The sequence below is a fragment of the Chelon labrosus genome (genome assembly GCF_963514085.1).
Source record: "Chelon labrosus genome assembly, chromosome: 12".
Taxonomy (NCBI): Eukaryota; Metazoa; Chordata; class Actinopteri; order Mugiliformes; family Mugilidae; genus Chelon; species Chelon labrosus.
This window is the reverse complement of record NC_140345.1, coordinates 24,677,423-24,689,778: the sequence shown is the minus strand read 5'-3', so window position 1 is coordinate 24,689,778 and position 12,356 is coordinate 24,677,423. Positions and strand designations below refer to the sequence as shown.

Sequence of the window (12,356 nt, the reverse complement as noted above, 5' to 3'; positions counted from 1 at the left end):
GTTAGACGGGATAGTGTAGCCAGGTTAAAAAAAATTTTTAGATGTGGCATTTCTCTGAAGCCTTCTCCATGTACTGCAGCTAAAGGTCTAATAACGTTGACAATGAAATTCATTTAGTGAAGTTGTTAATTGACTGCTGTCCAGAGGGTAAACCCTACTGGATCCTGTTGAGCTTAACTGGTCCCAGATTGGCCCCTCAAATGTTATTGTCTTCTCCTGATATCTTAATGCCGCTTTCTGTAGAAACAAAAAATACAACATATTGCTTTGTGGTGCTAAAATTGTAAACAAAATGTGGGTTGTAAAACTACTAAACATTACAACTTTTTAATGTGGTGTTTGATGTTAGTGGAGTCTTTATATTTGAGGACGGCTCACTCACAGTAGGATCAGGACCTTCTACAAGGCCACAAGATAAATGGAGTGTACGTGAATTTAAATGCAAACCATACAACCAAGAAAAGGAGAGAGACGATCTCACCTGAAGGTGAAACATGGTCTTCTCTGATGGGGCCTTCTCAGTTTCCTTTTGACGTTCTTTTGTCTTTATGTCTGGTAATGGACGGCAAAGTATTTGCTTGCAGGCCCTTTTTTTTGTGTCTTTAACTGTCAGCTCGTCATTGTCGTCCATATGAATTTGTAAAGGTGGTGGACACGCAGGATTTCCTTTTTGGAGGATGATATTTGTTGACAGTGGTGACTGTTATGTCAGCGCATAGTGCAATAATCATAAGAGGTCAGCTTACACCTTGTTTGTGCAGGCTACACCCATTAATAATAAATGTAATAAGGTATCCTATTTGCACCTGCACAAAGTAATACACATACACCGATCAGGCATAACATTATGACCACCTTGTGCTTCTAAAACATCAGTGACTCATCAGAGAATGGACATGGACCTACTGAGGGTGTCCTGTGGTGTCTGGAAAGAGGGTGTTGTTAGTGGGGGGCCTTTGAGGGGAGGGTCCTCTGTGGATCATCCCACAGATACTTGATCAGTTTGGGATCTAGTGAATTTGGAGGCCAGGTCAACACCTTGTGCTGTTCTTCATGTTTTTTTCAGGCTGCATCCTGCTGGGGATGGCTGCTTCCATCAAGGAGTGTCATTGCTATGGGGTGGAGGTGCCTGGTCTGGTCTAGGTGGGTGCTACATGTCTAAGTAACATCCACACCAATGAATGCCAGGACCAAAAGTTTCCCAGCAGAACAATGAATTACTTGTCCTGTCATTGGTTTTAATGTTGTGGCTGATTGGGATACGTTACCATTAACAGCAAAGCATTACGAGTTAACGCAGTTTAACAGTAAACGACGACGATCAGTAACGGTCTGCAGCCAACAGATCCAATTTATTAATTCTTGTTACATCATATAAGTGCGCATCTCCACTCAAAAAGAACCAGCATCTTTGTAGAGAGCCTGATCCAAGCTTCACTGTCAGGCCTCCAGTGTGTATTAGAAACCACAGTCTGTCTGCTACAGTAATAATTCACATGTGTATACAGGCTGTGTAGATTTGAACACAACTTCTACTGAGAGCCACAGGAACACAGCAAATTAATTCCCAAAAAGGGGAAGAAAGAAAATTACCAAAACCTAAAAAAAAAACAAAATTATAACTCATAATAATAATAATAATTCATACAACTGACAATCATACAAATTTGAAACCTTAGAAAACTATACACGATTGTGCTTGATGTAATTCGAAATTTTTTCCACTTCACATAAACGTAGACTGATTTTTTATTTTTTTTCCTCTTGAGTTGGATTCAAATGAGCAGATTTCCAGAAACCTCCGGTCAAACTGTTGAGCGGGGGTAGAGCCACGTAAGAAAACAAAACCTTCCACATCACGACTTATATGACGAAAATAAAACAAAACTGAAGTGTTAATATTCAGAGGAGGAAACGGAAAACACAGAAAGTATTAACGGTGCATCTGCGCGTTTCTGCAAGACAAAAACAAAACAAATTTGCATATCACACTTTTCCCTTCCTGTACTCTTTCTTACGTGTATATATAATATACAAAAAAACCTACAAATCTTTATCACGACAAGAAAAACGATTGCAGGTGAAAAAAATAAAAAAAGGTTAATTTGAGATATTTCACTTTGCTAGTTCATAGTGACAAAACGGATTTGAGTGGAAAGGATGGAAACGGATTTAGCAAGATTGTTGCACAAACTACGTTATGTAACAGAGACGCTGCTTATGCCCTTACACGTGATTTCAGAAATCAACTGAAAGAACATTCAAAATACGCAGCAAAGACATTAGCATAAGGTTAACGCCGCCGCCGGTTTTTCAAACTAAATCAGGCCAGTTTTCGACGGTTGCATCCTCCGGGAAGCGGCTGCTCCGAGTCCCGAGCCGTGGATGGAGAAAGAGAAAGGGGGCGCCCCTCCAAAATCTCTCAGAAGACAGACAAATAAATAAAAAGGCGTCGAGTCCTCGGGTCGCTCCTCAAACCTTTGGAATCAACGGGAGATGAGAGCGAACCCGCCCAACGAAACACCAGACATACATTAGTGTTGCATGTACCTCCGCGGCTTCTGACAGGTCAGCCACTGAATCTGAACACCGCTCATTTTAATTCCTCCGAGTGTTCATACAGGGCTTTTATCTTTCCCCTCCTTCCTCTCCTTTGCTTCCTTTCTTTCTTTCTGAAGACTGAAGAGGTAGTTTCACATTCAAAAAAAGGAATAGATGCTGATATGGAGACATCAGTTTCTAGCTGTAACACGGACACCACAGACATCACCTGGGATGTTGAAAATAAAAAAGGGCAGGAAGCCAAATGAGCAAATGGCGTCAACGGAGCGTAACGAGGGCCTCGCATTTCATTTCCATATTCACACATCTCACTCTCTGGAGCAGTTGTGAAGGCAAAGTAGAAGTGAAAGGTCTGGGGAGGGACTGGGCCAGCAGACGTGACCAAGGTCCCCAGAAGAGTATGCAGGCAGGCAGGCCAGCAGGCACCCGTCTCTGGCTGAGGGTTACACACCAGGGAGAAGATAAGTGGTTTTGCAGGTGAGGGAGGGTTAGAGCTGGAAGCCCTCCATGGGTCCTTCCGATTGCTGGAAGATGAACTGGCCTTGATTCTGGTCCACGTGTGGAGCCAGGCTGGCGTCCTCCTCCTCCACGCCGAAGTAGTGTTCAATCAGGTCGAAGGCCTTCTGGTAGATCTCCTGGTTCTCGTGGCTCTGCAGGAACTCGATCTTATCCAGACCTGCATTTACACACACAGAGCTCCTTATATATTTTTAAACTTCAATCTACACAAATATGTTGCACAAGTAAAACAGGAAGGGTTTCTCAAAGCCTGTTGTTGAAGTCCTCCACGTTAAAGACTGCCTACACCCCTAGGGGGTGTAAGGAGAGCATTTTAAATTATTCTGTTAACTAACAAAATAATTAATTAATACACTGGATTAGATGTTACAATCCCTTGTGCCAAAATCCCAGGCAAAACACATTTAGAGGCCCCGTCCAACTGAGAAACTCTAACAAACCTATAGTCATGTGATATGACGCTTAGCCTACAATCTAAATTAACTAGGTAAATGATGCTGGCTTATATGGCCCACTCAACAGCAGACGCTAACTCAAACCTTTTGAAATATAAGCTAACTAAATGCTGCTGGCTAGCTTAGCCTACAATCTAAATGAACTAAGTAAATGCTGCTGGCTTATATGGCCCACTCAACAGCAGACGCTAACTCAAACCTTGTGAAATATAAGCTAACCAAATGCTGCTGGCTAGCTTAGCCTACAATCTAAATGAACTAAGTAAATGCTGCTGGCTTGTGTGGCCCGCTCAGCAGCAGACGCTAACTCAAACCTTGTGAAATATAAGCTAACCAAATGCTGCTGGCTAGCTTAGCCTACAATCTAAATAAACTAAGTAAATGCTGCTGGCTTGTATGTCCCGCTCAGCAGCAGACACTAACTCAAACCTTGTGAAATATAAGCTAACCAAATGCTGCTGGCTAGCTTAGCCTACAATCTAAATTAACTAAGTAAATGCTGCTGGCTTATATGGCCCACTCAACAGCAGACGCTAACTCAAACCTTGTGAAATATAAGCTAACCAAATGCTGCTGGCTAGCTTAGCCTACAATCTAAATTAACTAAGTAAATGCTGCTGGCTTGTGTGGCCCGCTCAGCAGCAGACGCTAACTCAAACCTTGTGAAATATAAGCTAACCAAATGCTGCTGGCTAGCTTAACCTACAATCTAAATTAACTAGGTAAATGATGCTGGCTTCTATGTCCCACTCAACAGCAGACGCCAACTCAAACCTTGTGAAATATAAGCTAACCAAATGCTGCTGGCTAGCTTAGCCTACAATCTAAATGAACTAAGTAAATGCTGCTGGCTTGTAGGCCCACAGAGCAGCAGAGGATAATTCGAAACTTGTGAAACATAAGCTAACCTAATGCTGCTGGCTTGTACGGCCCGCTCAGCAGCTAACCATAGCTACCAAGCAACATGAAGACATCAGGAAGCTGGCCTAAACAACAGCAGTATGCAGCATGTCATTGGGGTTTTCAAGTGGGCACCTCCCTTCACTGATGCTTCGTTAAGGTAGGCCCACGACACCTCGAGAAGGCTTAACAGTGACTTCCAGCGTCCTGGAGTCACCCCCCTCCACGCTGCCACTGCACAACCCCGTTTTTCTCACCATTAATATTAGACAACAACTAATATTTAAATAATTAGCCTAGTCCTTTTATGAATCACGACACAAACTAATCTACCGTGGTTCGCCCCGTTGATGCGGGCTGAAACACGAACCAAATAAACCAAACCATAATAAATGAATAAATATAATCCAGAGTTAACAAATGAAAGTAATTACTACGAGTACACGAGTGTGGTTCTGTCATTAAATAACGTATCGGCATGTGGTCAATTATGGATGTGATCATTTGATATATGAGGAGCAGCGTGCGTGTGGTTAAATTACCATTTCCTCATTCACCGACGTCTTTATATGGCTTTACTACCAGAGTTTACGATGCGTATGGAAACTTCTAGGTTTGGAGTTGAAGTCTAACCAACGTTTGTGCCAAAGTCATGACGCACGCACATAAAACAGCGCTGTTCATGGTTCTGAAACAGCAGTAGAAATCAGACGGACGGTGTAATAATACCCTACTGCGCCTCAGATGACGTCAGTGTTTATTTACATACATGGTGCAGTAACGGAGATCGGAGACATAGGCGCCGTATGCAGCCTGCTCCAGTGTGTGCTCGTCAGTCTGGCTCGCTCTGTGACAACGCCACCGAAACACTAGTCGTGTCTTTTTTGCCAGTCGGGTTAATTTATGTTTCTACTTCCTGCTTCACTTTCAGCAACGGAGACTGAAACTTTTGCAGAAATGCCGCTGAAAACGAGGCATACGAATCTTCGATCCAAAACAATCAATTTGAAAATTGCGGCGATGGAGAAGCAGCCGGAAATACGCTACTACCAAGCGGACCAATCTCAGCTCGTAGCTACATTTCCGGGGAGGTGCACGTCAGGCTACGGCGCTAAGGTCTGCACTGTCGCCGTAGCTTCTGCATCAATTTATCGCAGAAGTCTCAACCGCCTATTGATCTTAATGCAAGCTCTGAACAGGCCCTCAGTGTCAGCTGTTTATGTCCGTTTGCTTCCATTCTACTCTCTGTGCTCCCACGTACAGTACTCTAATACAGCTGAATTCACTTGTGACAACAAAGCAAGTGTGAAAGTTACTAAAACACAGCTAATCATGAGGACATGTTATTCAGCAGCCATTTTAAAGCTGCTGTTCTACGCCGCTAAAAAAAACCCCGATTTTACGACTTCAACGACATCAGATCACTGTACAGAATTTAAAAGACATTGCCTGTGCTTTACTTGGTGGTTTTATGGTAAATCATCACTCACGGAGTAGGTTAGAAGCTCTGTCTTTCTTATTTTTTATCTCCCTGTCAGTAAAGTTATCAGGATGTGGGAGACCGAGACTGACGGTGAAATCGTCAGCTGTCAATGAACTTCCAGACATGTGTTTGGTTTGGTACAGAAGCACCAACAATAATGTGTTTGACACCTTCTCAAACGTTAATGGGCGGGTTAGCGTGAGTGGTGTTTGCTTTGTTAGATGTGTGTGCTGCCCTGCATAGCTGTACCATAAGCCTCCTCAATGAGAGCGCAGTACGGGTTGATGCCTGATCCGTTTTTCTTGGCCTCCTGCTCTCCCAGCCTCAGGATGTTCTCCAGTCCGTTTAACGACACCTGCACGATCTTGGAGTCCATCACCGTCAGCAGATCACACATGGGTTTGATGACATTCAGAGACACCAGGTATCTGTCGAAACAAAGTTGAACAAATTAAGTATTTCAATTCATATTTTTAATAAACTGCTTTCTATTACAGTGAACCAGAATGCCACTCTGTCACGTACACCATGGTTGTTCAGTGTTTCTCCTGATGGTGGATCAATGAACATTAACATTAGCCAATGTAAGAGAGGCTTTTAGTTGCTTAGAAGTTACCCTGGGTTCCCTTGGGACCTCTCAGACTATTCTGGGTCTTGCATTTGGAGTGATCTTTGTTAGTTTGCTCCTGTTGAGGGTAACGGTCGTCTTAAATCTCCTCCATTTGTTCACAATCTGTCCGACTGTGGATTTGTGGATTCCTAAATTCCTTAAGAGATGGTTTTGTAACCGTTTCCAGCCTGGTGAGCAACAACAACTCCTTGTCTGAGGTCCTCAGGAAGCACAAACATGTGTTGTGAAGATCAGACTGAGGCAAATCTCTAATTGTTTTAAACAAAACGGGGGCATTGAGTTTCATTAAATTGATTGGAAACACTTCTGAACAGAGTGACTCTAATTTGGCCGTGAAATGAACGTGAAATCCTTGAGGTACATTTACTTTTGCACCTCACAGACATTTAACACTGGCTAATTCTCCTGAATGAACAAATACCAAAGCATAATATTTCTGTTTCATTTGTTTGACTGGGTTCTCTTTGTCTACTTTCAAGACTTGCGTGAAAATCAGCTGATATCTTGAGTCATATTTATGCAGAAATGTCAAAACTTCTGAGGAGTTCAAGCTATTTTTAAAACAGGGATCTGGTCTACTGCAAAAAGTGCGTGGGAGGTAGAAGAGTGTGTTGCATTCCTATCCTCTGTTTTACCATCACGTCAGCATGTCACAAAGAACCAGAGTGGACAGGTCTAATATAATAAATACCTTATTTGTGCGCGAGTTCCTCCAGAGGTGGCATTAGTAATAGCCCACGCTGCCTCCTTCCTTGTGCGGAACTCTGCCTTCTGAAGGATCTCAATAAGTACTGGGAAGATGTTGGCATCGATCACATTCTGACATTGAAGAAGAAACGGCGTCAGCTACACAGAAAACCATTTTATTTTCTCATGGCAGGTGAAGCAGTCATTACCTGAATCTGAGCTCTGTTTCCAGCTGTGATGTTGGACACACTCCAGCACGCCTCCTTCTTGATGGACTCCTTGGGACTGCTGAGAAGGTGGAGTAAACACGGCAGAGCTGAACAGTTCAAGATTACCTGAAATGACAAATGCGGAAAAATACATTAAATGGGGAAACAGTTATATTTAATACAGCGAGTGATGTAGACAGGGCCATACACTGATCAGGCATAACATTATAGTACTGTAGGTCTCCCTTGTGCCTCCAAACAGTTGTGACTCATCAGAGAATGGACATGGGCCTCCGTGGATCATCCCACAGATACTTGATCAGTTTGGGATCTAGTGAATTTGGAGGCCAGGTCAACACCTTGTGATGTTCTTCATGATTTTTTTGAGTTGTTCCTAAAGCTGTATCCTGCTGGGGATGGCTGCTGCCATCAAGGAGTGTCATTGCTATGGGGTGGGGGTGTCTGGTCTGGTCTAGGTGGGTGCTACATGTCTAAGTAACATCCACATGAATGAATGCCAGGTCTAAAAGTTTCCCAGCAGAACACTGAACTGTCAAAAGATGGTTTAAATGTTATTTACTTCTCCTGGCAGTGGTTTTAATGTTGTGGCTGATCGGTATATATGTTTGGGAAGTGTACTTTAGCTGTTCATATTCAAGTTGCGCTGATATAATAACCAAAGTGCAGAATCACAGCTTTAATTTGAGGATATTCACGTAAAATTGTGGAAAAGCTTGCAGGAAGGTAAAAGGCTTTTGATTCAGAGGGCCTCAAATGTGATTCGATACTTGACTCAAAAGCTGTTTTATGGTGACCTTAAAAAGGCAAAGGGTCTGGAGATTACTCCAAGTGTGACATTTGCTGTGTTACCCTCAACATGAGCTTTCTATGTCACTGAAACAGGCCATCCTTGGGCTACAAAGTTGACTTGTCCAAGATTTCGCGAATTTATTCAACGCGGTTTGTCAACTGATAACAATAAATTGATGAAACTTAGATTAGTCAACTTTGCCTTGGAGTGTTGTGTAGTCAGAATGAGTTAAAGAACTTCTACCTGAGTCTGGATGTCATCTCCTGTTACAATGTTGCCCACTGCACGTAAAGCAGGAGACACAACTTTGTAGTCACTGTGCCTATAAGAGACAGGAAACAAAGAAGGAAATGTTGACAGAGTGTACAGAGATAATCAGGGTAAAGCTAATAAAAATGTCTCTTCTCCAATAACGGGGACGACGTGTCAGTTTCTTACATGAGCAGCTCCACCAGTCTCCGGCAGACGCCCGAGTCAATGACCGTCTGAATCTTTTCGTTGGGACCATCAGACAGGTAGGACAGAGCCCAGCAGGCGTCAGCCAGCACATCTGGATCACTGCTGAATAGAAGCCTGGACAGAACGCTGAGACAAGGAGACACCTGGCACAATTACAACAAAGACACGGAGGGCGGTTCAATGTCAGAGTTTTCGTGAACAGCACAAGAATTAACGCTGCAAGGAAAAATAAAGCACACGGGATCTGGTGTACATAAATTTAGCCACGACGAACGGACTCACCCTGGCAAAGTCCGGAGGTGGGTTCTTCCCTCGGCACAGGTTCGACAGGGCCCACACTGCGTTGCGCGTCGTTGTGAGGCGGTTGGATTTAGCGAGGAGCCTAGTCAGGACAAGGTAGGGTGTAGTACTCGTCGCATGTTTGACAGATTCAGACAGAGACAGAGAAAAGGACACTTACTGCTGTAGAGACGGCAGGATGTCACAGTTGAGCACGTAGTCTCTGCACTCAGCATTGTCTCCGGCTATGTTCCCCAACGCCCACACTGCCTGCAACGCAACACACAGTCAACATGCTTCCAGCGTGCAGGCCCGAGGCTGTGTGTGCAAAAACAAATAACCCTGCGTCGTTTTAGACAAATATACGTCGGAGTGGATTTCACCTGTTCCTGAACGTCCTCGTATTCAGAGTTCAGCAGCTCGATGAAAATGGGCACGGCTCCCGTTTCAATCACCACCTTGGTGTGCAGGAAGGTGCCAGAGGCGATGTTGGTTAATGCCCAAGCTGCTTCGAACTGTGGGAAACACAGAAAAATGGTTCTCAGTGACAAGGCATGTGACATTTAAAAAGAAATCAATTTTGCTACAGCTGTACTGGAACCACAGACAACCACAAAGACGCTACACTGGAGGATCATTGCGTGTGCTATCTCAAAACCCCAAAGTTCAGATATCCAAATGACAAGAACTAATCACAGCTCCATGCATACAGGCCTGCGCTGCGTTGTAAGACATTCACCTGCAGCGTGCAGTTTTCACTCCTCTTCAGAAACTCCACAAAACGAGGCACGACACCGTGAGTGGAGATGACCTCATCTATGGGCGGGTTGGGCTCTGCAAAAAGAGCAGAGAATAAGTTATCTCCACTTAGAACGTATCTCAAATCAAAGAATGAAAGACATTTAAAAGAAAGATGAACAACTGTGCTAAAAAGAGATCAGAAGACAGTTTGGTTCAGTGACACTGAGCTCGGTTACTGCTAGTTTAGAGTATTAATGGTACAACAGATCCTTCAAGAACGCTGTCAAAAATTACTGTCTGATCAACTAAATTATGTTTCAGTACAAACCTTTGGAGAGTAACTTTCTGAATTTCTGTGTAGCAATAAGTTGGTGGTCTGGGTCTTCAGAGAAGATCATCTGGATCATATCCGGCGTTATGAACCCATCCTGTAAAATTAAACATAAGGTAACCATCCAGCCAGGTACAGTTATAGAAAATAAATCAGCCTCTGAAGGAAGTTCAGACAAGAGAAGGAAGAACACGACGTTAAACCAACACTTACACCTGTGACAGGCACTGTGGAGCTGATGTCTGGGTCCTGGATCGGACAATCCAGCATCGATTCATCAGTCGAAGGTACGCACACGTTTCTCCTCTTGAACAGCTGTGGGGACAGAGTCGAGGTCACGTGACAAGCCTTCAGTTTGTATTTTTACCACCTTACTTTGAGTACTTTGAGTTTTATATATTAAAGCTACAGCGCTAGACTTTGTCCTTGTGAATTCACACTTTGCTGATTATGCTAATCACTGTCAGGTAGCTCGCTCTGTATTTTGCAGCATGTCTGAGCGTATCTATGGCAACACTCCCACACCGGTGCATAGGTAACACTTCATTTTACCCATTCACCTCAACCGGCAGCGACTGGTTTGCTAGAATTTGAAAGCGGAGGAGAAAAAGGGAGAGAGTGTGTGAGTGTTTACCTGCTCCTCTCGTTTCTGTTTGCGGAGCTGGATCCCTTCCTCCTCTCTCCTTCGACGCATCTCTTGAGGATTCAACGCTTTGTTCTTATAGCTCTTCATCCTGTAGTTGTCTTTCCCAGGACTTGCCATGATGGCTGAAGAGTCGGGGAAGATTGACATGTATTTATCAGATGTCATCATCATCATCATCATCGGTGTTGACCACATTTTATTCTTAAGGACAGTTGACATCGTTGTTAACTTGTTTTTAAACAGTTTAAAATATGTCTTTTACAGCAAAGTCACTGCTACACAAAAAAATAACACAAAACGCAGACTGCATAACTCAAGTGGACTTAGAGCAATCGATGAGTTAAACTGAACTCTCCAATAAATACAAGTCAAGCTCTGTTCGATAAAAGATGGGTAAATGGCATCGCTTTGAAATTTTACCAAGTGCAGCTTTGAAACACAAACACTTGTATTTCCACTGAATCAGCAAATTATGAAAGAAAATATCTTTCACATCTGTTGGTGAGCTGAATCTTAAGAGTCTTATACGGGTCATAAAGCAAGACAACAACACCAGGCACACAAGCCGTTCTAAAAAAAGACTTGTTTAAAGAGGAACTAAATTAATAGTCAAAGCCCTGACCGTAATTCAATGCAAATGCTGTGGAAGGACCTGAAGCGAGCAGTTCCCAGCAACACCTCTGAACTAAAGTGTTTCTGTACCGTTGAACGGGCTGAAATTCCTCTAAGCTGCTGTGGACGACTTATCAACAGCTACCGGAAACATTTAGTTGCTGTCGTTGCTGCACAAAGGGGTCACGATGATTTATATTTATGCAGAAATGCAGAAATGGGTGCACAAGCAGCACTGTATGTACATTTGAAGAATAAAATGGATTATGCAGCCTTGAATAACATGACTTATTAACTTAGTAACTTTGCAACTGTGACTTTTAGATAGTTTCATGCATGTTTCTTAATCTATACTATGGATTGCACTTCAATAAAATATTTATTAGCAAGCAATGCAGCACTTATTAAGGTCACTTCTATAGCTGGACACTGTGTCGTTTACATCGGAGTGCGATGAAAACGGAGACAAGTTGTTGCAAGATAATAAATCGGTGAAAGATTATGACTTCCTTTCATACATGCAATAAAAATGTCTGGTATCGAGCGTCTCAATAAATCCGTTTTCTAATTTTATTATCGTTGCGTTGTTAGCTTGCACGGCTAACAAGTGCAAGCTAACACCGCAGCTACCTAGCTAACCCCTCACTAAGCATGGCTATTCACCAGCATTTTAATTTACTGAGTGTCTGTAGCTCACATCTCCACCCCGAGGCACAACAAGAAATAATTAGGCTAACCTTATTCTTGGTCAGTTATTACACCAGCTCAATTATTAAACTAGCCCCACGGCTAGTTGACGAGCTAATGCTGCTGTGCCGTGCCGGATGCAATCCCCGTGCATATCGTTGCAATGACAACAACGTCAGTTTACCGCAACACGTTCCCGTAGCACCGATCCTCGCACAGAAAAAAACAACGTACCTGGAAAATACGAGTATTTAAACTCTACTGCCTCTGCTGCTCCCCAACTGCCTCTTAGACCAAAATGGCGTCCCGCTAACTTTCCCAAGATGCCCCTCGCGTCAACAACA

General features: G+C 43.3%; 1 protein-coding gene across 2 annotated transcripts; it reads right to left on the bottom strand.

Moving 5' to 3' along the window:
- Positions 1-1,325: 1,325 nt before the first annotated feature.
- Positions 1,326-12,327, bottom strand: kpna5 (karyopherin alpha 5 (importin alpha 6)). Of its 2 annotated transcripts, none has more exons than XM_084556896.1 (14): positions 12,247-12,327; positions 10,702-10,835; positions 10,281-10,382; positions 10,065-10,164; positions 9,735-9,829; positions 9,379-9,510; positions 9,177-9,265; positions 8,999-9,098; positions 8,696-8,859; positions 8,501-8,579; positions 7,447-7,572; positions 7,242-7,369; positions 6,169-6,347; positions 1,326-3,238 (listed from the first exon to the last, which is right to left on the bottom strand). In XM_084556896.1, exons 2-14 carry the CDS (start codon positions 10,828-10,830, stop codon positions 3,051-3,053), a joined length of 1,611 nt encoding a protein of 536 aa, XP_084413022.1. In that variant the 5' UTR covers positions 10,831-10,835; positions 12,247-12,327; the 3' UTR covers positions 1,326-3,050. The 2 variants fall into 2 exon arrangements, with proteins under 2 accessions (XP_084413022.1, XP_084413023.1); XM_084556897.1 differs by lacking the exon at positions 12,247-12,327 and adding an exon at positions 12,063-12,188.
- Between the last annotated feature and the right edge of the window lie 29 nt (positions 12,328-12,356).

What these genes read in the sequence shown, in the direction of transcription:
- kpna5 (XM_084556896.1), bottom strand. Translation starts at nt 10,830, where the DNA reads ATGGCAAGTCCTGGGAAAGACAACTACAGGATGAAGAGCTATAAGAAC. An exon ending in CCACAGTGCCTGTCACAGGT is followed by an intron (nt 10,165 to 10,280) that starts GTAAGTGTTGGT and finishes TTAATTTTACAG; the next exon opens with GATGGGTTCATAACGCCGGA. An exon ending in CAGAAAGTTACTCTCCAAAG is followed by an intron (nt 9,830 to 10,064) that starts GTTTGTACTGAA and finishes CTCTTTTTGCAG; the next exon opens with AGCCCAACCCGCCCATAGAT.